Below are 27,428 nucleotides of genomic sequence, written 5' to 3'. Positions count from 1 at the left end.
TAAAACTGAATTCAGTTTAATGCATTTGGAGTACACAATAGTTCAGTGTGGATGCTTTTTATGTTTGCAAGTTACTCCTGTAGTAATACACAGCTCATTCCAAGCTGTTGTTGTCTGTGTCTTGGACTCCTCTGTTGTGGAGCTGTCTCATAAACTTTACTTTTTAATGTTTAGAGTCCAGAAGGCCATTGTAGATGAAGCTTCTGAACCAAGTACTCCAGGTAGTTTTGTTCAGACGGATCCTAAAGCTATCAATAAAGTGAAGAAAAAAGCTAGGAAAATTCTCCAGGAAATGGTAGCAAATGTGTCACCTGCTTTAATCAGGTAAGAAAAATGCCTCATTGATATTGTCAGTGAGTGGAAGAATGGACAAGCTCTTTCTGCATAATACCAACAGAGCTTGTAACACATGACACAGAAATAGTAATTATTCTAAAAATAGATTATTCATAAAAATCTCCTTTTTAATGTTAGCCAATAAAATAGTAGTTATTCTTCATTTTCAGATGCAGCAGAAATCCTCTGCCTTTCCAAGGAGTATATCTTATGATAAGATTTAATTTTTTAATTTAAACTTTAGTTTTGGGAGAAAAGTTTAAATTAAATTTAAATTTAGTTTTGGTGTTAATGCTTTGACCAATATTGTCATCATTTTTTGTTTCAGGCTCATATGGGCAAGAACAACTATCTGCAGCATCATAGACTGAAAGAAAATTTTTCCATTAGTCTATTTAATATTATAATTTGTAGATATAAATATCTCAGGGAGAGTCTTATTTTAGATAAAATCCTCTCCTGTGGTGTCTGCATTTACTACTAAGGATGATTTTGTCTCTGTCATGTTCCTAGTTCACAGCCTTTACTGAGGTTGATACAAGATTTGTGTCATAACTGCAGGAAGCTGAAATGTGGCTACTAACCATAGGCAAAACCTTGTTTAGCAGTTAGATTTTATAGTAATTTTTTTTGGATATAAATGATCAGATTAAATGGCTTTGCCTTTAGTCATACAGAAGCAATATAGAACAGAGGCAGAAATAAATGAAGCTTTTTGAGTTGTGTTTGTTTTCCCTTAGGTTGACTGGCTGGGTGTTACTGAAGTTGTTCAACAGCTTCTTCTGGAATATCCAGATCCACAGAGGTCAAATAGAAATGGTCAAAGCAGCAACAGAGGTAAGGGAGGGTGGGAAAATCCAGTAAGGTAGATTTCTGAAGTAGTTTCTAATGATGTTTGCAGCACTTTTCTTTTTGTGAGAGTTCTGCTAAGTCTGTATGAAGTGCAATTGTAGGTAGAACTGTTTTGTGTCTGAAACATAGTAAGAACACTACAAAAGAGTGTTCTTAATTAAATATATACTCCTAGAGTTGTGTAACCTAAAATACTATGTGAACTCTGATCCTTTGATTCAGGATCAAATTTTAACTATCAGGTTGAATGATTATCTCAGAAATGTTGCATCCAACATAATTTCTGTTTTTTTGAGCCGAGGCAGACAGCAGTAAATTAGTAGATCTAGTCAGGATTTTTCACTTCTACTTTGATTTGGAATGAAAACTTAAGAAAACACTTTTCCTATTTCTTACTAGCTATCTGTTTCCATTTTTTCTATATTTATTGAAATTAGTCAAACAAACTCCTAAATACTACCATTTTCTTTACACTTAAATGAATTAACTCTTCTTGCAGGATTTACCCTAGAAATATTGATTAGATAAATGAAACAAAGAAGTTCCTGTTCTTTGCTGGGTTTTTTTGAATACTGTGTTTGGGAAACCCACTATTCATAAATCCTTGCTAATATCTAATAGAAGTACTAGTACTTTGGTGATAGTGAGGATAGTGAGGATTTTTCCACATCCCTTTAATTGTTTGATTAGTGTTTCGACGCTGTAAGTCTGAAGAAACTGGGAGTGTTAATCATTGTAAATGTAATGGATACAATTGAAAACTAAGACTAGAGACAAGTTGACTAAAATGTTCTCATCGTCCCAGCTGAAGGAAGACCAGGAGTAAGCAAATTCAATTATGGTAACTGGAAAACACCATCAGTTCAGATATGATGCTAGCAATCTCAACAGTTGATTAAAGAAAAGGAGTCATATTCCATGTTTCTTACCAGCTGACTTGTTTCTTTTTTCCTTCTCTCCCCACCATAGATGAATTTGCCTCTTATTTTTTTGCCTGTTCACAAATCCCATATTGATTACCTGCTTCTTACATTCATTCTTTTCTGCCATAACATCAAAGCACCCTACATAGCTGCAGGGAACAATCTCAACATCCCCATCTTCAGGTAATAACCTCTTCTTATTTGAAAAAAGTCTGAGATGGTGAGATCTGACCTATTGCACAAAATGTTCAAGTGTAAAATTATCTGACTGTTATTGGGTCATCATGTAGAACTTCTTTGTTTCCTATGACATGTTCAGAGATAGAGCATCGCAACATCCTGGTGAGAAGCCCTGTTGCAGCCTTAGGAGGGTAAGGAGAAAGGATATTCCTTTTCTCAAAGTCTCAGAGTGGTTAGGTGACTAAGGATAAAGATGATGTGGGAGAAAGAGTTGTGAATGGACAGCTCTTCATGCAGTTTAATGAGCTGGCTAATGAGCAGCAACAGTAGTGGGTGAATAATATTTTGTGGAAAGGTATTCCACTTGAGTCTGTGTTTAAATTATATTTCTGGTGGCTGAAGAACCTGAGGTTTTAGGCAATATTTTGCCATTGAGACAGAATTTGGGCATTTTTGATATCTAAAAATCCACTGGATGTTACAGCAAATGATGAGGAAAGAAAGGGAATACCTTGACTTTGAGGGTATGTTATACCAGTAGGTGCTGGTCTGTAATAATCCCAGTGAAAAAGGCATTCATATAAATTATAAATTAAAATCCTAGTTCTTGGGGCCAGCAGAATAAAGAAAGTTTAGCATAGATAATCTAACATCATCTTGGGCACTGGGCACCCTGATTTTGGCAGCATTCAGCAGGCCCACGATCCACACATAGCACCCTGTCTGCAGAAAGGGGTACTCCTGCTTGCTCTTTTGAGCCAGTAAAGGATTTTCTTGCAAGAAAACAGCCCTATTCATCATTGCTTCTATCAAGCAGAAGGGATGTCCTCGTGAGAACTTCTTGCTCTACACTATGAGATGAATCCAGGAAGATGTAGATGGTGTCAAGTGGGAGCTGCCTGCAGATTGCTCTGTTAAAATCAGCTGGCTGAGCTGATTCTGCAGCTGAGGAGAGTGTGCAGCACATCACAGGCGTGCACAGCACGGACTGGGGCCACCTTAGGTTAACTCTTATATGGGTCACCAGCATCTCAGTGAGCAAGAATCTCCTGGTCAGTGGCTTGTCAAGGCAGTGAAATGGAACAAGACTGTGTAAAGAAGCCTGTTTGTAAGGGAAATAGAGAAGTATTTGTGTAGTCCCATCATGTGCAAGTAGTGTAGTACAGTTTACAGTTACAGTCTTTCAGAGTTTCAGTTACTTGCATCCCTGTTGTGTGCAAGGAATTATTTGTTGGAGGTGTAGTAGTTTCCTGCAAGCTGAAATCAATGAGTATAATCCTTCTTTGGTGTGCAGCACATTGATCCGTAAGCTGGGAGGATTTTTCATCCGTCGGAAGTTGGATCAGAACCCTGACGGTCGTAAGGATTTCCTCTACAGAGCTTTGCTCTACGTGGTTTGTATTTCTTGTCTTCCTTTCTGTAGGTAGTGTTTCACTTGGGTGGCAAGTGGGAGAGTTCCATCATTCTGGGGATGTATTTATTGCTTTGAATTTGTCTTAAGTTTCATGCTGCAAAAAGGGGATTCGTTTTTGTATGAAGGTTTGAGTTTATAGAATAAAGAAAATTGCATGCTCAGCCCCTTTGAGGATGAGCAGATATCCACCTTCCATAATCCTTATTAAGGAATGTGGAATTAATGCTCTCTGAGTTAACTTGTACTTGTTTCACTGATGTCTTTTGTTGTGAGGCATCTCTACACTGATTCACTTAACACAATGGAAATCTCTGTTCATGATGGGTTGATGTAATCCTTTGTGCCATTCAGTGTAGTAGCTGTATTTGCATCTTGGAAGATGGGATGTGCTGGGGTTCCAGAAGGAAAGATGAATGGGAATCAACTGCATCAACCATTGTTGGAGATACTTTTTGAACAAATGTCATTATACTGCTTGTATATTCATGCAAATGCAGTTGCATATAGGTCTGGGCTTGTGTCAGGCATTAATTAATTACTGGGGTTTTTTTCCACAAGTACTCATGCCAAGTTGTGATCTTCCAATGCTTTTAAAAGGCAGTGGTTGCCAACAATATATTTGAAATATAATTGTATGTTATTACAGATATCTATGCCAATATAATTAGATAGTTATTTTTTCTTTTTTCCAATCTTTTTGTATTCAGCACATAGAAGAATTGTTGAGACAGCAGCAGTTTCTAGAAATATTCTTAGAAGGCACACGTTCTCGAAGTGGAAAGACATCTGGAGCTAGAGCAGGTCTTCTGTCTGTGGTGGTGGATGCTCTCTTCTCCAATGCTACTCCCGATGTCCTAATTATACCTGTGGGAATCTCCTATGATCGCATAATTGAAGGTCACTATAACAGTGAACAGCTGGTAAGAGCAATCAAACAACTTGTTTTGCCTAGGGGATTTTCTGCTTATGTGCAGAAAAACGTGTTCCATAGTTAAAGGTTGTGCTGGTCCTCTGTGCCATGCACTCAGGGTTGAGCCATGAATTGCAAAATGCCTCTGACCGGGAGTGCTCAGGTACAGGTGACACACTTCTAAATGCAAATTCATGACATGACAAGTAATATGTTCAAGGGGATATCTCTGGAGAAAAATAGTTCTCTTGATTTACTTGAAGTTACAAGGTGTGTCAAAAGCTTTGGCCTTGCTATGTCTGCTGTTCCATGCATTTTAATTTTAAACATAACCTTTTAATTGCAAAGTAGAAGAAAAGCAAAACAACCACCTTTGTTTTCTAGGGCAAGCCTAAGAAGAATGAAAGTCTATGGAGTATAGCTAGAGGAGTCTTCAGAATGCTGCGGAAGAATTATGGGTGTGTCAGAGTAGATTTTGCACAACCATTTTCCTTAAAAGTAAGTTTGGTGCCTTGAAGGTGTTTTTGAAGGTTTGCCATTTTTGGTGTTTCAATAGTGGCACACATTTATTTCAATTTTCTTTGTGAGTTATCACTAGCATTATCTGCTGCAGTCCATTCTGGCAGGACAAAAGTATCCTTGTTTTTGAAGAGTGTGTGTCTTTGGACACATTTGCATTAAGCTGAAATAGTTTCAGAGTCGATACATTATTTTTGAAACGGTCTAAGTATTCTTACTGGGGGGGTTCTTTGTTTAACAAGCAATCTTTAAAATTATTCTTATACTGTCTAGTAATTCTTTACATTGTAGAGACATTTGGAGTTGAAAGAAGCTGAATACTGTTTTCAATTTTAATTTAATGAAATCTACAGTGATTGAGGAAGGGCATTTATCTCACTGGATTTTTAAAATTGCTAAGCAAATTAGTAGCTATAAAAGTGTCATGGGTAATACATTATAGAAATCTGTATATTCTTTGAAAGTCATCATTCATTATTAGTTCACAACTGTTACCTACAGTACAAAACATTATATACTGTTGTATAGTTTCTCAGAGAATGGGGTACTGTGGCAGTATCTGCCTTTCCTCTAAATTCAGAATCTGCTGGTACTAATCTATGTTTCACTAATCTGTATTCTGCCACAATATACCTTATTTTTAGTGTGACTTTAATAAGATTAAACACTGAACAACAATTTAGTAGAACATTATTCAAATTAATTAGGTGTTCTTCTTTCTGCCCTACTTCTCTCAGAAAAAGCAGTAGAGTTGGAGAGCTTTGGAGGGTTCAGTTACCACAGCATGAAATGAAAAACTGTGACCAGCTGCACTGCATTATAATTAGTGTAGTAGGGAAAGATACTAATTCACTTCCAAAGGAGAAGGCTTGGGCTATTCTTGGTAGGGAGTTAACAACTGTTGTTGGATCAGTGTGTAAGGAAAAGAGGGTTATCTGCCCTCTTAATCTAGTGAAATGCTAATCACTCTGTACCTTCCCAGCAGCCTCTGTCAGGTCTCATTTGTACCTGTGTTCCTTGTTGTGCTCCAGAATGGTGATAAATGACATAAATCATTAAAGTGTGCCTTCGCTCAGATTTGCATAAGTGTAACTGTAGTTGTGTTACTGCAGGTTTTTTAAAGCTGATGAACTTTGAGGGTTAATTTTTGGCATTTGCAGTTCTATGAGCACAGGCTTGGAAGCAGAAGAGAGTGCGAAAGAGGCTGTGGAAGTCTTTTAAGCAGCTTTCCTGGGAGGGAACTGTTTTCCTGACCAGCAGGTTAAGTGGCTCTTGAGTTTCCCATTCTTTGCAGAAGCTGAGGGAACACAGTGTCCTGAAAACAGAATAGGGTAAATTTTAACCTATAAGGAAAGGAGTTTGGCTTTTGAGAAATTTGGGATTCAGGAATTCCAAGCATGCAGTACCCTGCCTGCTTCCTGGGGGCTTTAATTTGTTTCTTCCAACTGGAGTTTTGTACACTAGTGTTTCCTGTTGGAGAAGTTCTCTATCCTGGCATTTGAGGAAGGCTGGAGTAAGCAATAATTACAGTCTCCATGCTGGTTCTGAATGGGTGCTAGGCTTTGCTCTCACTCATGTTAATGAGGCAGTTCTCATTAATTTAATCGTGGAACTCATCTCAAAGGAGTTGTTCACAGCAGGTTGCTGACAGAGGTTATGTGTTGTTTTCATTGCAAGTTTTTTTTATGAAATACAGAGTCCTTGCTGTGGGAAGTCAGCTTTTTTGCATAAAATAAAGTCAAAAGTGAATAACCTGTTGAAAACTTTTGATATCTGACCTTATTACCACTTTTTCAGTGTGCCTATCAGTTGCATTTTTGAATAATTGCCTTTTTCCTGTAATAGTGTATCAGCTGAATGCAAGAATAAGGTGGAAAAATTACAAAAAATAGTGAGTCTTTTTTTAACAGGAGTATGTAAACAGCCAAAGCCAAAAACCTGTGCCTGCGCCTCTTTCTTTGGAACAAGCTTTGCTACCAGCTATACTTCCATCAAGGTAGAGATTTTTTTGGGGTGTTGTTGAAAGGGAGGGCAGGTTGGGATTTGGTTATTTGTTTATCTTTTTAGTGTTCTGCATTAGATTCTAAGCAGTGCTTGAACTCCCCATGGATAATCTAATTGTTCAGAGAAAAATGCAAAACTTAGGCAATTATAACTGTGCAATTTATTATAAGAGTTACATTCTCCCTGATGAGCTCTATTCAAATCAATTCAAGTAGACTTTTTTCCTTTTTTTTTTATTTTAGTAACCTCTGTTGGTTTGTTTATACATTTTATGGAATAATTTAGGAGGAAAAATTACATGCTTAGGGAAAAAAAGGATTTGTTTTTAAACCTCACAAACATTTCACAAGGTTTTTGGAATGATTCCAAAGCAAATAGGGCCTGTGAGTGAGTACTCACTCACTTGTTTTCAAGGAGGAGATTATCAGAACTGCAAAACTGCTCAAGGATTAGTTCTGCACTTGTTTCATAGATACACATTTTAGTTGATTTTTTCAGGAGTTATGCAAACCTGTGTGGTGCTGGTGGGGACAAAGTCAGTCCTGTACCTTTAGAAAGTTGTAAGTCCACATAAAAAGGCCATTTCTAGTTTGTAGAGAGACTGGGCTCTGTGTTTTAGGCAAATTTGCTTTTTCTACTTTTGTCCATATTCATTGAAGGAAAAAGAGCAATTGATGTTACAGCAGTCATGAGTAGTCATAGCAAAATCTTGCATTTTTTCTTTTGGTAGTCTTATCATGGATTGTTGTGCAGTGCAAAGAAATAATCAGGAAAAGTTGGCAGAGCATTTTGCTGATTGTGTTTTCTGCCCTTGCCAGACTGTAATGGTATTTTGTGCTGTGGTTCAGTTAGTATATATATAAAAAAAATAAATCAGTTTATATTATTTTACATTTTGATCAGAATCTAAATGTCATCATGTTAATTTTTATTCTGTATTCAGACCTAATGATACTGTGGATGAAGGTACAGAGGCCTCACTACCCAACTCCAGGGATATTACCAGTGAACCCTTCAGAAGAGAGCTGATAGCCAACTTGGCTGAGCACATTATGTTCAGTAAGTGTTGAAGAGTATCACTATCACAGAATCATAGAGTGGTGTGGATAGGAAGGGACCTTAAAAACCATCTCATTTCCCAACCCCCCTGCCATGGGCAGGGACACCTTCCACTGGAGCAGGTTGTTTGGTTGTGATGGCAGCATGAATTTTCTGTGTGCTAATGTCACACTTCCAGTTGTCTCCATTCAGATGATCATTTCATTTCTTACATAATCTTGACAATTCTCCATCCTTTGGCTCCCTCCTTCCTCTTCAAAGTTTAATAAACTCTTTTTCTGATCAAGTAGAAGATTTTTGTTCTGTTTGTTGAACTGGTACACTAAACTTTCTGTACTTTGAAGTGATGATTGTCACATTGATACACTCATGGTTGTCTCTTCATGTAAGGAGCTATTGGGTGTCTTAATGGCATTATTTAAGATCATACATGAACTCATGTAGCTGCATGGACCAGTGTTGCCAGGTTTTATATGTTATGTGCTGTTTGCTTCAGTCAGTAGATCTGTGGTTTGTGGTACCAGAGATACACAGAAAACAGTACTTATCTTAGTAAATATTTAAGCTTTATTCAGCCTTTTTGGTCCAAATTACTTGGATTACTTCAATATTTTTTCAATAGTGGGTATTCTTTCATTTGTAATGGTGTTCTGAATGTCTCAGGTGCTTAACAAGTTTATCTTGTTCATCTCTAGCTGCTGACAAGTCCTGTGCTGTGATGTCTACCCACATTGTTGCCTGTTTGTTGCTGTACAGACACAGGCAGGTAAGGCTTCTGTACTGCTTAAATAGCTAAACATTGCTTTGGCCTTGCTAACTTATTAAAAAAAAAAAAAAAGAAGTATGTATTTTACTATTGCATGATACTGATAAAAAAAAGATACATTTAAATTAAAGTGGATTTCAGATAATCTCAAGTGCTGATATTTTAGTTAGCAGTGGATGCTTGAACACAAGTCATTAATGGGATGATAAATGCTTATGTGGAAATAGATCTTTGTCATTCAAAAATGTTATTCTTTTTTAAATATCACATAGGTTTCATTTATTGTATTAGGGTTGTTTTTTAGCTCTCAAAACACATTCACTATTACTCTATGAATACTCTAGAGACTGTTCCATTAATTTTCAAATTGATTTTACTGTTTCTCAGTACTAAAATACTATATCACAATGGCAGAATGATACTAATGTTTACCTGAACTCTTGTGCATGAGAGTTTGAAGAATTTTTTTTTTCCTCCTCCAAGTTTGTTTTGTATTTTTTCTAAAATTCCTTTCAATCTAAAGCTTTTATTGCACGTAAATTGAGAACAAACAGAAAAATATTGGTCAGTTGTGTAATCTTGCTTGTGGAGGAAGTGTCACCATTCTCATCAGTCCAGTCTTTACAATTTCCTAAAATAGTGGAATCAAAGAAGCATTTTACAATGTAATCTGGCTCCATTTTGATAGAAAACAAGAAAAGGAGGTTCCTGAGGAAAGGCTTTTCCTCGTGTTCCAAACCAATTGTTCAGTCCTGTTAAGTGCAATATTCCCAGCTAATTGATCATTCACTTTATAGTAGAGGTAATGGAAATATGATACCTCTGACATGGTCTTGAGGGATCTTGAGGTATTTAGGTCTCTGCAGGCTGTGAAATAAACCAAGAAGCAAAGAAAAACCTTGCATTCCCAAATAGTTACATGGCTCTAAAATATAATTGCATGTAATTCAAAACATCTGGAACTACTGCATCAAAACCTTAGTGAAAATCAGTTTTTCTGGTAACAACTGTTGTGCTTTGGATTATTGGCAGTTAGTGTATTGTGTTTGATATATATCAGCTTATGTGGTTTACTGATAGACTCCTGTGCAGAAGAATGGTTCAACTGTGTCATTCCATGTTTATTTCTAGGGAACCGATCTTTCCAGACTGGTAGAAGACTTTTTCTCCATGAAGGAGGAGGTCCTAGCCCGTGACTTTGACTTGGGATTTTCAGGGAACTCAGATGATGTTGTCATGCATGCCATCCACTTGTTGGGGAACTGTGTAAATATCACAAACACAAGCAGAAACAATGAGTTCTTCGTCACTCCCAGCATTACAATACCTGCTGTCTTTGAACTCAACTTCTACAGCAATGGAATACTTCATGTATTCATTAAAGAGGCTGTTATTGGTATGTTTTGGGGTTTATCAAGGAAAGACTTTCTTGTAACCCTTGAAGTCAAAGCATGTGCACAAAAATCCCCATCAGTTTCTCTTTAATATATTTTTTCGCTTCCTGTTTCAACCCATGTTTACCCAAAAAAAAGTTTTAAAGCAAACTTTTATTTTGTTTGAGGATCATTTCTATTATTTTTTCCCCCTCATCCTTTATCTTTCTTGGAAGTATTTGTGTATTGGTCACTGCCGTAGGTAAGGCACTATCAGAGTTCTGAGCCAACATGGCAAACCTGTGCTTTGGTGAGCAGTATTTTAATGAAATTTTTTGATTTGACATTACTGGATACAAAATAGTGGTTAAGTCTGTCTTTATTCTTGCATGGCAAGTGTAGTATTTAGTATGTAGTACTAATGTAGTATTTGCTTTTAGCCCCAGAGGTGGACAGAAGTATGATGTTTCCCTTGCCATAAAGCTCTTTGGAAAATTAAACTTTGCCTGTGTTTGTTTCTGCTCCAGCCTGCAGTCTCCACGCCATTCAGAGCAGGAGGTACAGAAATGGTACCAGTGGTGCATCTCCCAGTTTAATCAGTCAAGAGCACCTGGTCCGAAAAGCTGCCAGCTTGTGCTACTTGCTTTCTAATGAATTCACTGTATCTTTGGTAAGTAATTGCATTAATTGTCCAGTTTTTTCTTCTGCTTGTTACTTTAAAATTACAGGATGTTTCTACAAGTGTCACAGCTCTGATCTGTTCACTGTCAGTGCAGTGTGCTGGTGGTGGGTGTCAGTGGCTGTCACACACTGAGTGCCACCTGCTGCTCCTGCAAGTGATGAACTGGTTGATGCTGGGCTGGGGACATTTCTGCTGTGCTTTAGGCCTTTCCTGAGAAAAGCAGCATTAAAAAGCCCACCTCAAGTTGTGGGAAGCTGAGAGAGCAGCTTCTCTAACATATTTTGTGTAATTCCTGTCATGAGATCATCACAACTGTACTTGCATTCTGCCCAAACTATTTATTTATTTTTTTACCTAAAGAAGCAAAATTTTTTGTGGGTACCCAGTTCCTATGAGTTTGCACAGGTGATTGAAATTATGTTGGGAATTAAGGCTCCATATTCTAAAGATATTACTCTTATTTGCATAGGAGTGCAATACTCAAGTTGTGCCACACCTAGTACTTAGTGGCAATTTTAAACATGGTCTGACTTCAGTTTTTGTTACGAAATGCTGATGAGAGCTGATGATATCTCACTTTTCAGACACTACATACTTTCAATTTTCAGTGCTAGATGTTCTTTTTTCTTATGTGTAGAAGTTACTTCAAATTCTAGAGATTCTTGAATTAGGTCTTGCATTTGTACTCACATTTGACTTGTTCATTTTTACAGAAGCATAAGCCAAATTTAGTTTTTTTGTCTGGGTAGTAATGTTAGCTCATATACTGAAGTTCTGTAGTAATACTATCCTTCTGCTTTCAGAATTAATTTATTATTATTTTTTTAACTAAGAAAATATTTCATAAATGATTATGAATAATGTGAAAGAGGTTGAGGTTTTTTATTCAGTTTTAAAGCAAGTAAGAGATTTTCTTGAAAGTGTTATTTCCTTTAAATTTCATATAGATCACTGTTATGAGTTTCAATAATTTTAATTTTATGATGATTTTATTCCAGAATTGTTAACAAACAAAAATTTGGTTAGAGGCTATTAAAAAGGGAGAATATTTAATGTGGCTTTCTACCAGTAGTAACGCATTTCAGAAAAAATATTGGACATGTTTTAAATACCCTATTTCACTATAATTTTTTTTAATGTCTGCCAGGATAAACACAAGAGTGGTTCAATGGGATTATGCTGATAAAAGTTTAACAGCTTACATAAAAGAAATGATACTGCTGTATTTAAAACATTCATGCTGAACAGGGAATGATGTTGCTGTAATGGGTGTAATGGATGTGACTTTTTCACTGCATTCCTTTTATGTTGTGCAGCCTTGCCAGGTGATCTATCAAGTTTGCCATGAGTCTGTGGAAAGGCTGATCCAGTATGGCATTCTCCTGGTGGCTGAGGTAAAGTGGCAGAGATGCTGTGGGCATAGTGTACTGTGCTATAGATGGTTTGTGCTCCTTAGTTGTGAGACTTGTTCTGAGTATATGTTGTTACTGAAAGCTCGTAACAACTTGCCCAGGACTGAGGCTGCTTCATTCCTCTGTTCATAAGCATCAGACAGTTGGGTACAGCCAGCCTTTGAAGCTTCATGACTCTGTGTGTAATTTCATTTTACCAGTAAGGCTACTAAGGAAGACATCTGCTTTTGTGCTGTCTTGGAACTTGGGATTTATTTTATTATTGGAGCCCTTTCAAATGTAGCATAGCTACATGATTTTTACTTTCTACTTGACCGGAGTCAGGAGTCCAGACCTTTTGTCATTCTTTAATTCCTTTGCATTGATCTCAGAATTACTGTAAAATTCCTCAGCTTGCAGTTTCAGGGCTTTAGGACAGTCACTGTGTGGGGCAGTTTGCCAGAGGTGCACAATGCAAAAAAACCCTTAGGAGTAGAGGCAGCTGATTCAGCATATATTTGCTTCATAAACTTCTTTTTGTGCACAGTAAACAAATCTTGGCACTCAGAAGGAAGCAAGGAAAAAACCCAGTCTTTTTCACCAAATGTCTCTTCTCTCTCCCTTTCTCAATGCTGCGTATAATTGAGTCTCACCTGCTTCCATTAAATACTCGTTAATAAATGCATTGATTCAGTCAGATGAGATTAAAAAATAAACCTATTGCTTGCCTAGATTTGGAGGTTTACCTATTTCCCACCTTGTTTTTGAAATTTAAGCAGGATGATCAAGAGGATGTTAGCCCCAGTCTTACAGAACAGCAGTGGAATAAAAAACTGCCTGAGCCATTATCTTGGAGAAGTGACGAGGAAGATGAAGACAGTGATTTTGGAGAGGAGCAGAGAGATTGCTACCTGAAGGTAGTATTTACTTTAGGCTACTAATGTTGAACCCTCTTGTGAGAGATAGAAGTTACTTTGCTTATTTAGGACAGGTACTGATAATTTTTTTTGGTTTGGAGGGCTTGTGATTGTTGGTTTGCAATGTTAGTATTTTTGTATAGTCCATTTGTCTCCTTTGCACGAGGAAAACAGCTGAAGAAACAATAATGACAGAGTGATGGTTAGAGTCCTGAAAACTGGTAAAGACTCAAGTATCTTGGTTTTATTCTTTACATGCAGTCTAAAAGGGGCACATCCAGCTGGTATTTATATTCAGCCTATATTTCACTTAATAGATTGCTTATGTTGATTTTAGATATATTACTAGTTTTCTCAGAACTGACACAAACACTCCTTAGAATATCTTGTTAACACTTGAAAACTTCTGTCTGTCTATGTGAATGGAGGGCAGCCCTTCTGTTGGCTGCAGAACAGCATGATGTCTTTAATTGTATCTTGGGAAAATAGTAATACCCTGGAGGAGGAAAAAATAGCATTGGTCTGTGATGTTCAGTGCCTGTTTTTTCCCTCCTGATAAACCTCTTTTTTTGCTATGCTCCCATATTGTGCTGGCCCCCCACACTTGTTTTTGTACAAGTTTTTGTGCTTTTGTTTTTATTTTGGTTGCTGTTTTGCCGTATTATGCCTTGCAGGTAGTTTCTGGTTTCCACTGGTCTCTGTTACTGAACCTTTTGTTGCCTTCTCTTAGGTGAGCCAGTCTCAAGAGCACCAGCAGTACATCACTTTCCTGCAGAGATTACTGGGACCATTACTGGAGGCGTACAGCTCTGCTGTCATCTTTGTGCACAATTTTAGTGGTCCTGTTTTAGAGTCTGAATATATTCAAAAGCTACACAGGCACTTAATAAGCAGGACGGAGAGGAATGTTGCTGTGTATGGTATGTTAAACTGGCTATGGAACTGGGTTTGATTCATTCTCTTCTTTCTACCACAAGGGTAGCCCAAATTGACCTTCAGTTTATCTCTGGGTTTTCTCTCTTGCAGCTGAGAGTGCTACCTACAGTCACGTGAAAAATGCAGTCAAAGTCTTCAAGGAAATTGGAGTAAGTGCTTGGTGCTCAGAGCTGGTGACTGTTAAGTTTTGTTTCAGTAATGAGCACAATTTGGACATTTCAAGGAATCTGTTCAGTGTCAGTTTAAAATCAGTGAATGTATCTGTGGAAGTGTATTGTGGGTTTGGAGCATTTAGGTTTCCCTGAGGCTGAGGGCTGTTACAGAGAGCACAAGCTGCAGAACAGGGCACTTGTTGCCCCTGGGAAGGCCTGTCTGGATGGCTGGGTGACTAGACATTTTTATTCACAGCAAATGAAGTTCCTCTGTTCTACTCCGTGTCCCTATTGAACAATATTGAAAGGCTGAGAGCATGTTCTGTGCTCAGTAACAGCTAAATTTAATTTTGAAGTCTACTTAAATCTTTAAAAAAGCTTTAGTTACTGAATTTTTGCTTAGAGTTGACTGATGCTCTGGAAGAACCATCCTTATACACCTTCAGTGTTCATCACAAGGGTACAAATGTTCATTGAGATAATCATTCAGTTTTGTACTTTACCACTAGTATTTTAAATTATAAATCACCCATCTGGATTTTGCAAGTGTTTTTCTTTCATCAAACTGGCATGGCTTCCTGAATGCCAGACTTATCTGACATTATAATAATGAATACAGCATTATAATTTTGAAAGTATTGACATTTAGGCAAAATGTTGCTGGGTATGAATTTTGAAGTCTTTGCCTTTAAATTCTGATATACTGAATAATCCAACAATAGTTGGCCTGTTGTAGTAGAGGTATCTTCCTGTAGACTCTGAATAGATGTGAGGAAATCACATTGAATCAATCATTTTCCAACACCAGGATAAACTATAATGAAAAGTGGAGCTAGATAATGTTTACTGAGCATCTATTATAGCATAGCGTCAGCATTCTTGTTTTTAAAGTGCTTCCATTTTCAATTGGTGCCTTTTCTTGTTTTGTCCTTCACTATTAAGATTTGGTTATTTATCGTGCACTGTACTTATTTCTCAATTTCTTTTTTTCCATAACCCCTGAAGGGCTTCACTATTGAGTGAATTCTAATAACACCTGAAGGCATTGCCATGTAAGCCTTCAAGAAATGAAAAGAAAAAGTCTTGTAAATGAGGGAGAATTTAGTGTAGACCATAACATTTTAATCTCAGAAAAAAGGAGATTCCTTTAATATGGTGATACTTACGTGTTCATGCTGTGCTTCAGGTTTTCAAGCAGACTCAGCAAAAGAAAGACATCATTTTGGAACTTGGCACTACGTTCCTACCTCAGCGCAACAGGCAGAAGCTACTGGAATTTGTCATGAGCTTCATGGTGTTATAGACCACACACAGCACCTTTGTCCAGGGACACAAGGACAGATTTTGAGACTGTGGCAAAGCCTGGGGGACATTTGCTAATCCTTCAAAGTGTAAGGTGCCACTGTCTGGGTAAGGCCTTCTCTGACTTGAACTACTGGAAGACAAGTGCCTTCTTACGTGTGCATTTATGGGTTTCTTACAGTCCCAGTCCTGTTGTAATACAGCGATACTCAGATGACACTTTCGATACAAGTAATTAAACATGTTGCAAAAAATAAGATAAATTATTAGAATTAGACATGAAAAAAGTTTTATCAGTGTTACATTTTAAGTGAACTTTTAAAGACTGTAACAGATGCACAAGTACACATATTGGTGTTCTGTAGCTAACCCTGAGATCTTGAGTTTAGTGGCAACGCAGCTTATGGCTTAAACAAGTAACTTTCCTTCCAATTCAGTTTTATTGTTTTAAATAAATGGTTTAAAAATTTTGCTTAGGTAGGCTATATACTTCATGGATAAAGCCATAGTTTTTCATATGTGTTAACATAAATGCCAAAATTCTAATGAAAATTACAGGTACAGGCATCTGAGAATAACGATCATGTAGCAGATGATTGTGAGAAATGTCAGCAGGCACACCTTGCACTATTAAAACTGTAGTGCAGTGGTAAATTGCACTAATCACTGCTGTCAGGAAGAATGTGGGAGTAGTGTTTTTATTATGGCATCTGTCATTCAGCCAGATGAGTTAGGAGACAGTTGCCTGAATGTGAATATCTTGTAAAATCTTAGATTATTATTTAATTGAAAAAAATCCTAATAAGTTTGTGGGGAGGCTTTTGGTTTTGTTTTGTTATTTTAATTAATAGGATGTCAGATTTTTTTAAAGTGGTGTAAAGACTTGATTTGGTGAAATAAGTTTTAATTTTGGCCCTAAAAATTTCTGCAATAATTTTGTCAGTTCTTTGGAAACAAGTGTTCATATTATATTCTGTTGTTGAGCAGACCTAAATTGGCATGAAGTAATACCTCTAGAAACAAGGAAAAATAAACAATGTACTTTTGACTGTAATCTGACTTACAAAAAAATTAATTCATAGGCAAACTGAATGATGAATAAAATCTGTCCTATGAAACAGGACTCTGGTGTTGCAATTTGATCCTTTTTCATGGAGGACTTGCACCGTAGATTTCATCTTCTCTTCATGTGAGGGCAGATTAGATTGCAACCTCTAGTCCTGTATTTTAGTACAGCTGATTTAGCTGAAGCAATAACTTTCTGGTACATGAAGCTGGTTTGCTTGTGAGATGTGGTTTTCCTCCTTTATGCCTTCTAGATGAGGGAAATTAAACATTTCCTTTGCTGCACTGCTTTGCTTGATTCTCACATCCTGGCCTTGTGAGTAGAAAATCCCCCAGACTTCATCATGTAATCTCTGTTGCTTAACACAAACATGGAAAAGCATACTTGAATCCCAGCACTTGCACTGTTATGCCAGCACAAAACTGATGCACACAATTAAGAGTTTGTGGCCAAGGAGCTTGCATTTGTACTGCACATTTGTCAACAAGAATATTTCTGTAAATTTTTTTATTAAATGCTATTAATATTTGAAAGCTGCAGTTTATAGTTTATTAGCATTATACTGTTAGCACTGTGAAATGCATGTGTTTTGTCACTAAACCAGGTGCTCTACAACACTTAAAGAATTTCTGAACCAAAGCTACATTAATATGGATAAACACTGACCCTTGAGTCACCTGTGTTCTTATGTCCTTCTGCTGTCTCAGCAGGACTGACTACATCACACATAATTTGTTTTGTGAAGGCTACCAGCTGTTTAGAAAACAGTTTCATCTCATACTCACTGATGTGCACTGTTCATTCACCTGATGAATTCTCCATACAATGTTTGTTGCTGATGGCTTCCATTTAATATCAAAAGTCTAGGTGCTTCTGAATAACGAGCTCTCATAGTTTACTGCACTTCAGCAAATCTGAAGTGTACTAACAGCAAAGATTGTATATAAAAAAAAAAAATTAAAAAATGAAGCAATATGAAGCAAACAAAACTTGAGTCATTTTATTAAGAATGTTTTGCCAACGGAGGTATTAGTTACCATAAAACCCAGGAGTACTGCGGTCCCTTGAGTGTTCTGGCTAGGTGTTGCAACTGAAATAATTTATGGCTTACATTAAAAAAAAATTTAAAAAATAAATCTGGTTAACATAAATCAATGAGTGGGTAATAATGCATGTGAATACACATTAATGGATACTTATATATGCAGGGGGAGAGGCACCTCTAAAACTGTTTTGGTTTTGTACAAAAAAAACCAAACCTGCATGTGATAGATTGGTACTATGAATCATATGCCACTGGAAGCCCTTGCATTCTGCAGCAAGTGTGTATGTATATGTGTATATATGCTAGTGTGTACGTTCTGACACACAACATCTCTGCTTTTCCCTGAAATTAAAGCACAGAATGTAAAATTATCAGGCTGTAACAGTCAAAAAGACTAAAACCAACACTTGCACTGTATTTACACCTTCAGTGTCTTCTGATTTTGTTAACTTCTCATGTTTGCTTTGCTGTTAGAATTCCAGGTCGAGTTGATTTCAGTAAAGTTAACCAGTAAAAGACAAAGGACTGGCCCTGAATTCCCACAACTGTATTTTAAGACTTTATAAAGACTTACATGAGTCTCGTAATTCTTATGAGCATAATACTCAGGTGTGCAAATCTTTTTGGGCCAGTGTTTTTCACACTATGAGAAAGTTAACTCCACACAGATGCTGTAGATGTCCTGTTTTTAGAGTGATGGAAATGTAGACTTGCACTCCCCGTGCGGCTGCAGCAATCCACGTGTTCCCTGCTGGAGCCTGGGCAGCGCGGGGCTGCACTCACCACCTCTGATCAGGGAGCACACACACACACACACTTGTGTTCAGCTGCCTGCCTGCTCCTCAGAGAAGTGCCCCAAGCACCGGGTGGAAGAAGGTTGAGCTGGGAGGTGATGTAAGATACTGTTGTTTTTGTGTTTCTGTGCTGATGAGCCAGGGACTGCTGACTGGAGAATGTTACTGTTTTACCTGTTATGTGTAATGCCTGTCTGTTGTAGAGGCACAGAGGTGTTCTGGAGTCATTTTAATAAATTAAACTGTTTGCTAATACGACATTTAACAAGCTCTTCTAGTGTTATTTTGATTTTTTTGTTGTTGTTGTGGATTTTTTTAAACAACTCACTGAGATAATTCATTCAATAACTTTGTCCCACTGCAGGTAGTTTCTGAAATTAAACCATTAAAATCTCTGATTGTAGATGTATCTCTACCAGTGTATGAGCTGGAGCAGAGACACTTAAAAAGCAGGTTGAGGTGACATCCCAACTCTTGAGCCACTGTTTTGTTGCAAGTAGAGGCGCCATTTTTCCTCTCTGTTCCCCCATCCCCACAAGGTTCTTGTACATGGAGTTCTTTTGCAGTTCCTCTGTCCTTATGGGGGTGTTTATGTGTCATTCAGGAGCCTGGGACGGCTCTGATGCTTCAGACTTCCCTTCTTATGGTGATTTCAAGCTTAGCTGGAGTGTAATAAACACCTGTCAGCAATTGTGACAGCATCTGGAAAATGTGAATTAATTGTAATGGGGCTTTAACATAATAAAACCTGCATAGATGATCATTACCTAAATTGAGAAGGAGGGTTGCTGCTTTACTCTTCAGGAAAAAAAAAGTTATAATCAGCTGGTTCTCTGAGAGGCCTCTAGCAATGTTCACATGCAAGCAAGGCTCAATTAATTGACAACTCTAGGCTGAAGCAGGAAACTTAGAATTCAATTATTGTCAGTAGCTTGAATTAAACCCAATTCTTGTTGGTAATGACCTTATATGTTATTTCTGTAAGTGTCTTCCTATTTCTAAGTCTTTTGAAATCCCAAATGTCAGATAAACACTTATCTCTAGTTTTTGCTTAATTCAGTTTTTCTATAATAAAAGCTTGTCAGGCTTATTTAGAAGGATCATTGCTTTGAGCTCTCTGCTTTGTTCTCTTATGGTACATCGTGTTTTCAGTAGTCCTGTGTTTTCAAGGTAAGATCCACATTGATCCGAGTTGCTGCTTGAAACATTTTCTTTTCACTCTTTATTTATAGATGTTCCTTGTGTTTTGCAGTTCTGGGTGAGAATTATTGTCATTTATTCTCCTGTAAGTTGGCCAAGCTGTTAATGTAATTATCCAAAAGGTATTATCATAGTTGGTGCTATCTTTAGAATTAGGGACTTTCTGTCTTTTCTGAAGAAACATGTAGGAAATGTTCATCACTGTGTGTTGTGCCAGAGTTCAGGCCTGAGAGACCATAAACTCCCAAAAGATTTTCAGCTTTCATTTGTCATAAGGCATTGGCAGTTAGAGGAACAAAAGCTATTTAATTAATTGCTGAGTAACTATTAGTTATACAAATCTGTGTGCATGCAGGGAAAAATTTCAGTAAAAGACACATAGCATAATTGCTGTGAATAATTTGCATGAAAAGGTTCTTCTCCAGCACAGTAATATTGGTGGTTGTTAAGCTCATAGTATTTACAATGTCTTGGTTTCAAATGTTTTCCAGAGCGACAGTCCCTGAGAGTGAGGAAACCCAGGTATGGAGATCAGATGATGTAAATTAAGTTCAAAGATTCACTGAACCCATGCATGGCCTTAGTCACATCACTTCTGATGCTGTTTTCATTTTCATTAGGAAATAATTTGAGGAACTGCATGTGTACAGGTATGAAGTAGATCTTTTCCTCTCCTTGAAACACAAGTCACAGCCAGAATGAAAGAATTTTGGAGTTGAAGGTTACTATTAGGAGTAGACATGACTTTAGCTCTGTTCTGAGTCTTGTCTGTTCCGTATCTTCATTAGAAACCTTGGGAATGGAAGAGAATTTGCTCTTTAAATTTGTAGGTAACAGCTGGGAGAGCCAGGTAGTCCAGTGGAGGACATCATGATCCTGGGGTAGTGATACATTTTGGAAAGATCTGAAGGTAAAATGCAGAAAGCCATTCCAACCAGGGAAGTAAAGTGCATTACATCTGAGAGAAAAACAACTGATGTACAGGCACAGGAAATAAACCAGCTGTGCAGCAATTCTTTGGAGAAAATGCCAATTTACTGTCAGACCACGAGCAGAATGTGACTTAGAAGGGTCCTGCTGCCATGGAAGGAGCAGATGTCATGTAATGATAGCCTTACTCCTGCACATGAATGACAAACAGGGCAAAACTTTGCAGTCTCAAGTCTCTAAGGTCTCAGCTGGGATACCAGGTTCTGTTTGAGGAGTTCTGTTTGAAGGATGCTGCAGGCAAGATGGAAGGGGAGTAAAAAGTCTTCCCCTCAGCCCCCTGTATGGAGAAGAGAAGAATCTGGATTATGCCCTGGATATGGGAGTACCCAGATGGGATAAAAGTAGTGAATTTAGTCTTCAGTTGCACTGAAAAGAACCAGGATAGATAATGTAAAAGTCTTTTACTGTGAGCAAAGAGAAGTGCTGACACAGATGGCCGAGGAGGGCTGATGTTTCCTTTTCCTGGGAAACACTTGGGCCCTGTCCCTGTTGGTTGGAGCTTGCTGTGTGGTGGTGAGCAGAAAAGACAGGTGAAGCTGCCTTCTTGGTCTGGGTATCTTTCCTGGGCAAAGGACAAATGGGCTTGTACAGAAACAACTTGGGCTAGCTGCTTTGGCTGGTGGTCTGGTTGATTCTTTATGTTTGAGACCAGGAGCAGCTGTAGTATGAATTATACTTGCCCCTGAAATCATTGAGGAGTAAAATATACGAGGGTGTTATTAACGTTGTTCTGTAAAAATGTTTTCTTAGGGTTTCTGCTGGTCAAAAAACAGCTGGAGTGCCAGCAGGGAGCAGGAAAGGACTGGGGAAGAAATCAGACATCACATTATCTTTCTGTGTTGTGTGAGCCTTTTCATAAAGAGAGGTGTAGGAGTCTCCTACCTCTGCCACTAGTAAAATCCCTGGTGACTGGAAAAGGGGTGAGGAATCCTGCCCCTGGCATTTTCATTTTCCAGAGTGTGTCTGGCAGATAACAATAATAAATTACAAATTAACCCTGTAATCTGTTAACAGTTTACAGTTTAACTCTGGCACTGCTTTGGAAATACTGAAAGCCAAGTGATATTTCTTGAGCTTTGGGCTTACTGCTGGCCTGACTATTGCATTATCTCAGGAGTTCAGGCTCTAGTGATTGTTACTACACAAAGAAAATGACATTTATAAATGCCACAGAATTGACAGTGGCACTCTTAATGCATTTTCTTTGGAAGAGTTTCCAGAATCCCCCCAAAAGTACTTAAGCAGCCTCTTCCAGAGAGCTCTGTGCAGTGTGAGGGCTGCTGTGTAATTGGTACCAGGGATGGTTTGTTAACTGCTCATGTGGCCTGTATGTAAAACCAGTGTCACACCTTTGGTTTGGTGTCCCTCTTCAGATGAGGCTGAGGAAGGGCTGAGGTTTTGTTCCCAGTTAATTTTGTGTATCTGTGGAAAGTTTCAGGGGCTCACCTTATGGCAGTGTTAATGTAGCTTTTTTTTTTTTAATTTAGCTGAAGCCTAATTTTAACCATGGTGTTCAGTTCTTTTTAAATCAGTCTTCCTCCTGTCTCTGCAGGATGGAGAAGGCTAATTAAACTACTACCTGTCGGAAGGCAGTAAAAGCCTTTTTCTGTGTTTATATTTCCCCTTCATTAAACTGAATTATCATAATTCAGAACCTTTTCCTGCAAATCTCTCCCTTTGTCTCGCTGGCTGGCTGGCCATTTATAGCCTCCAGTTTCCTTAGTTTTTCCTTGAAAAAATGTTTTTAATCCCCCAAAAGAAATCATTGAATATAATAAAATGAATGTTCCCTTTTCTAGGAGATGAGGAAGTTTAAACATGTTTTGTGTTTAAATTTTTTTAGTAGTTAGATATAATGTGAATTAATTCTGGTACTGGGCTTTAAAACTCCTGCATTCTTCCCTCAAACCTGCAGATTCTGTCCCTTTTACCCCAAAATGTTTCTTGTCCAAGAGTGTAGGAAAACTGTTTCAGATTTAGGAGAATTCCATCCCTTTACCAGCTGTAATCATTAACCCAAGTTGTAGCTTACTGAAGTCTGAAGCAAAGAAGCATAGAAATATTAGAAGCTGGTGTTGCTGGATATACTCCCAAGAGCTGGGAGAGCAAACCAGGGCTGGAGGTTGGGTGTGGGTGTTTTTGTCTTTTAATCGGTTTATATGAAGTTACCTCTTTGTCCATGCAAAAGGCAGTAAAAATGAAAAATGTTGCAATCAGTGTCACATGTAGTTAATTTTCTGAACTAAGTAAATAAAGTACAAATTGGTTATTAATAATTCAAAGGAAAATGCTAGATAAGAAATCAGAGCAGCTTTTCTATCACTGTGAACCATTAAAAGATTAGTCTGAGCACAGCAGTCCAAAGCTCCCTTATCTTTTATTAAAGCCTCAATTCTTCATCTAGTAAAGAATCACATCTAAATGATGCAGCAGGCCTGAGATGTTGCTGCTGCAGTAGCCTGGCGTGTCGTGCTGGGCTGCAGGTTCAGCTAAGCTGCAAGGTGGGTTTGTGCAGGAAATTTTGGGTATGCAGGACCTCCTGGAGGTAACTGGCTCACAGTGATGAGACTCCTGGTCCAACTAGCTCAGGGTGAATTTCTTCTTCAATACAGTCTCTTCAGTTCTCCCTGTTGCTGCTGTGTGGCTACAGAAATATCCTCTGTCCTCCCTGGTACACTGATTTCTTTCTCCCAACACGTTCCCACACAGGGGGTTAGCCCAGAGTCTGGATGCTCACTGCTGTGTAAACAGCGTAAGGGAGTTCTCTTCAAATTGCCTAAGAAAACACCTTTCCCCACTGTTTGCTTTAACATTCAGGCTGTACTACAAATTGTGTCTCAGATCTACCACAGCTACCATAAAATTAAATAAAACCAGACTTTGCAAAGGAGATACGTAGTTGCCGCTTATGTCTATGGGTAGAAAAAATTCCTGATGGCTGTAAAACGGGATTAGGGACTTTGCATTTTGAATTTTTTTTCTTTAGAGAAAGAAGTATTGTCATTTTGCTCATAGCAAAACACAGATGAGCCCAGCTCCATCCCCAGTGTGTCCAGCAGATGGTGGTGGAGTTTCATCTACAGCTGCAGTTCCCTCTGAGAGACCAGGCACCACCATTCCTAAACCTCAGTACCCAGACTGTCCCTTAGAAGCAAAAACAAAATTTCCTTGGCAGCCAGCTGCAGTATTTGCTAGACATAGGAAGCACTTCATCTGGAGTTGGTGTTACCTGTTACTGTGATTGATGTTTATGGTTGCAGGAGTCAGGCTGTGTTTGACACCTGACACAAACACCACCTTGAAAGACCATGTGGAGTTTACTTGTCTTCAAGTGAAAATGTGTGTTAGGAGAGAAGCTCTTCACTCATCTTCCTGCACCCTCTGGAGCAGACAGGCATTTTAAAGACTGAAACCATCACTCCAAGACCACACCTGGGCATGGCTCAAGTTTGGAAGTATCCCAAATGCAAGGCCAGAGTTCTGGGTTGAAGATCTGTATTAGACCCCCTCCCTTTGCACTGTGTAAACAAACACCCCTTGCAGCTGTGGGAGGCAGAGAACTGGATCTTCTGCAAGGTAGGTGGGAAGGGACAGGCAGGGCTGCCAGCTCAGCTTATCCCCCCTCTGACACTGCAGGGCAAATCCAAGACTTTGTCTGAGTATGGGTACAAGGTGTTGTCACAGTAACACATCATCTTCATAAATATTCTGCAAAGCATTACAAGCACTAATTTAATTTTAAAGTATTCTGCAGGCTTTTCCTTGTGAAGATAACCTTGATCTCAAGCATCCCAGAAAGAAGTCATTAAAACAGCAGTGAGCATGCTAATTCATCAGCACACAGAGGGTTTCTACTTAAGAAGACCTTTTGATGGCCCCTCTAGTGCAAAGTAGATTTGAACCTGCCCTCAATAAAACCTGAGGAGTCCACTGAGTTTAAGAAATCCTTCAGGTAGGGGGGACAGTGCTGCTCACTGCTGCACAGCCCGTGAGGGTGTGGGGCTGGACAGGGAGGTGGCTGGGGCCCTGCTGAGCATCTTTGTCCCAGTGTCCTGGTGCATCTCAGGAGATGTCACTCTTGTGACAAGACTGTTGATCCCAACAAATACTGCTCTTTCCCCTTCCCTCTCCCTCCTTAGTTCCTCCCCAGTGCTGTGTCCCCTGTTCCTAGGCTTGAGGTTTCGCTGGGAGCACAGCTGAATGAAATTCTGTGCCTTCACCCCCTCCATCTTTTTCTCATGGATTATTTTTCAGGCACATCAAAGTCCCAAGTCTGCAAAGCACCACTGATCACTATCAGCATGTTTCTGGACCAGAAGCATGCTGGAGCTGGCACCAGGGGTGGAAAGTGAAGGCAAGATGGGCCCACATGTGTCCCACACTTCAATCACAATGTGCTGCCAAGGCACTGTGGTTTGGGAGCTTGGTCCAGTGATCCCTTGACTTGGTACAGAGCAGGGACAAGATCATTTGAATGCCTGCAGGAAGCAGCTGTAGGCATTGCATGTGAAGAAACAAACCAACTTCCACCTTTCTGTCTTGGAAGCAGCTCATGCCACCCCTCATCTCCTCACAAGGGGTGGGAGCAGCACTTGGATCAAGCAACAGCAGGTGGCTGTGAGGACAGGCAGCCCCATCCCTAAGAGCCCTGAGAAGCCTTGGAAAGCCATTCCTGAGGGGCTGGAGGATGTCAGCACAGGCTGGGGGCAGAGAGCCTCAGGTTACTTGCTGAATTGTGCCACATGCTATTAAATCATCCCACATTAGGCAAATCCATGGGCTTGATGATTTCCCTTTTTCAGCACAGCTGAGTGGAGATGCAAACACACACACAACACACTCTATAATTTTCTCTATAATTTTTCTCTGCATGGTAGATGCGACCTGAAAAATAAACACATGTTTCCCTGTGGGCTGTGATGTTTCTCTGACTGGTGCTTGTGTTTGCCAGCTGTAACACATCCCTTCCAGTCCGGTGCCTTTGCTGTTGTCACTGTGATGCCCACTGCACCTCTTTGGTAGTGCCCTGCAGCAGGATGGGACTGTTTCCACCCTGCTCCAGCCTCAGTTAAACAGTGATTTATTTCTCTGCCAGCACCAAGAGCTGTTTGCAAGTGAGGCAGAGAGAGAAGCCTGACATCATTGAGAGGCCTGAAGAGCCTCAGTCTGGTCTGATCTGCTCGTGGCTGTGCTTGGCAATTTTGAGAAATGAGGTTCTTCAGCCAGCTGCGATGTCTGTCTTCTTTTCCAGACAATTTTCAACCACCTTGCACAGGCCATGGTGATTGCAGATGTTCTCACTGCCATCACAATGCAGTTCAGCTCGGTCGCCCTCTCCGGATGCAGCCGTCAGTGGCTGAGCTGCCCACGCTGCCCAGCCCCTTGGTGCCCTTGGATCCTGCCTGAACCACCCTGTGCCTGTGGCAGACGTCAGAGGGCTGTGGGAAGATGTCTGAGGAGGTTGTGGTTAGGGGAGACAGAACATGGATTCACAGGAAACAACATTTCATTGGTTTTGCTGTTTGTGCCCTGCCATCCTTTACAAGTATAAATAGGTTATGCACTCTTTTTAAATTCCCTGTGTTACTGGCTTCTGGGCATTGACTGTTTCCACACAACCCATAGGGGACACAATTGCTGCTGGAAAATGAAGGGGAAAAACGAGTCTTTAATTTGACCTGCAACATCAGAGAATTTGAAAAATTGTGAGTGTTTTTATAGAGCTTTTATATCATCACCCTTTTCAACTGAGCATCCTGACTGCTTTATAAATATTAATTAAGTCTCATGTGGCTCCTCTGAATTACGTAAAGACAGAATTGCCTCATCCATCAGAACTGTGGATTCAGAAACTGCTTAACAATTTGAGACACCATTAAATGACACCAGTTCAGTGAATAAGAACCTAACACCCACTTGAAACTTCTGGGTAGGAGGGAAAATGAGGCAACTGGACTATATCTTTCCACTCTTGCAAAAAACTAGTGCTGGGGCATGAAGGACTATGTGAAGACCTCCTCACTTTTCTCCTCTCCTCTCCTCTCCTCTCCTCTCCTCTCCTCTCCTCTCCTCTCCTCTCCTCTCCTCTCCTCTCCTCTCCTCTCCTCTCCTCTCCTCTCCTCTCCTCTCCTCTCCTCTCCTCTCCTCTCCTCTCCTCTCCTCTCCTCTCCTCTCCTCTCCTCTCCTCTCCTCTCCTCTCCTCTCCTCTCCTCTCCTCTCCTCTCCTCTCCTCTCCTCTCCTCTCCTCTCCTCTCCTCTCCTCTCCTCTCCTTTTTTTCTCTTTCTTCTCCTCTTGCTTTGTGGGAAGACCTTGTCTCCCTGGTAAACTTCATCTAAGAGTGGGGTTTCAGAAAGGAATGAACCCAAAGGGAAAATGCTCATAAAATCCTCCTCCCTTGTCTCTCTCCTAGGATGTTGCTGATGGCTGACACCAGGAGCTGCTGGAAGAGAGGGCTGGAGGAGGGTGGAGATGCTGGGGTAGTGCAGGAGTTAAGGGAACTCCATGGAGCAGTGTGGAGCTGGGAGCAGGATGGTGAGGCCAGGCATGATGTGTGAACCTCCCCAGGCAGCAGAACAGAGGGGTTTAAAGGACTGCCTTCATCAGTATGCAGGAAATG

At 39.4% G+C, this 27,428-nt stretch overlaps 1 protein-coding gene and 1 long non-coding RNA gene across 12 annotated transcripts in view; both read left to right on the top strand.

Moving 5' to 3' along the window:
• Positions 1–18,881, top strand: part of GPAM (glycerol-3-phosphate acyltransferase, mitochondrial) — a 30,517-nt gene extending 11,636 nt beyond the window's left edge. For 10 of the 11 annotated variants that reach the window (XM_058841067.1, XM_058841064.1, XM_058841070.1 and 7 more), the window contains 16 exons: positions 175–324; positions 1,077–1,173; positions 2,158–2,294; positions 3,586–3,685; positions 4,413–4,625; positions 5,000–5,113; positions 7,045–7,130; positions 8,082–8,197; positions 8,893–8,963; positions 10,095–10,359; positions 10,864–11,006; positions 12,335–12,412; positions 13,186–13,326; positions 14,057–14,246; positions 14,353–14,411; positions 15,601–18,881. In XM_058841067.1, the coding sequence (XP_058697050.1) occupies positions 175–324; positions 1,077–1,173; positions 2,158–2,294; positions 3,586–3,685; positions 4,413–4,625; positions 5,000–5,113; positions 7,045–7,130; positions 8,082–8,197; positions 8,893–8,963; positions 10,095–10,359; positions 10,864–11,006; positions 12,335–12,412; positions 13,186–13,326; positions 14,057–14,246; positions 14,353–14,411; positions 15,601–15,717 (2,077 nt within the window). In that variant the 3' untranslated portion in view covers positions 15,718–18,881. The remainder of the gene's footprint in view (positions 1–174; positions 325–1,076; positions 1,174–2,157; positions 2,295–3,585; positions 3,686–4,412; positions 4,626–4,999; positions 5,114–7,044; positions 7,131–8,081; positions 8,198–8,892; positions 8,964–10,094; positions 10,360–10,863; positions 11,007–12,334; positions 12,413–13,185; positions 13,327–14,056; positions 14,247–14,352; positions 14,412–15,600) is intronic. The other variant, XM_058841061.1, reaches the window with a different exon arrangement.
• A 5,165-nt stretch (positions 18,882–24,046) lies between these two features.
• Positions 24,047–25,937, top strand: LOC131580362 (uncharacterized). The gene is made up of 3 exons (XR_009277852.1): positions 24,047–24,387; positions 24,566–24,763; positions 25,066–25,937. It is a non-coding gene; the product is annotated as an uncharacterized LOC131580362 (long non-coding RNA).
• The last annotated feature ends 1,491 nt before the right edge of the window (positions 25,938–27,428 follow it).

The sequence above is a fragment of the Poecile atricapillus genome, chromosome 6 (assembly GCF_030490865.1).
Source record: "Poecile atricapillus isolate bPoeAtr1 chromosome 6, bPoeAtr1.hap1, whole genome shotgun sequence".
Taxonomy (NCBI): domain Eukaryota; kingdom Metazoa; phylum Chordata; class Aves; order Passeriformes; family Paridae; genus Poecile; species Poecile atricapillus.
The sequence above is the reverse complement of the archived record's forward strand: the minus strand, read 5'-3'. Positions and strand labels throughout refer to the sequence as shown.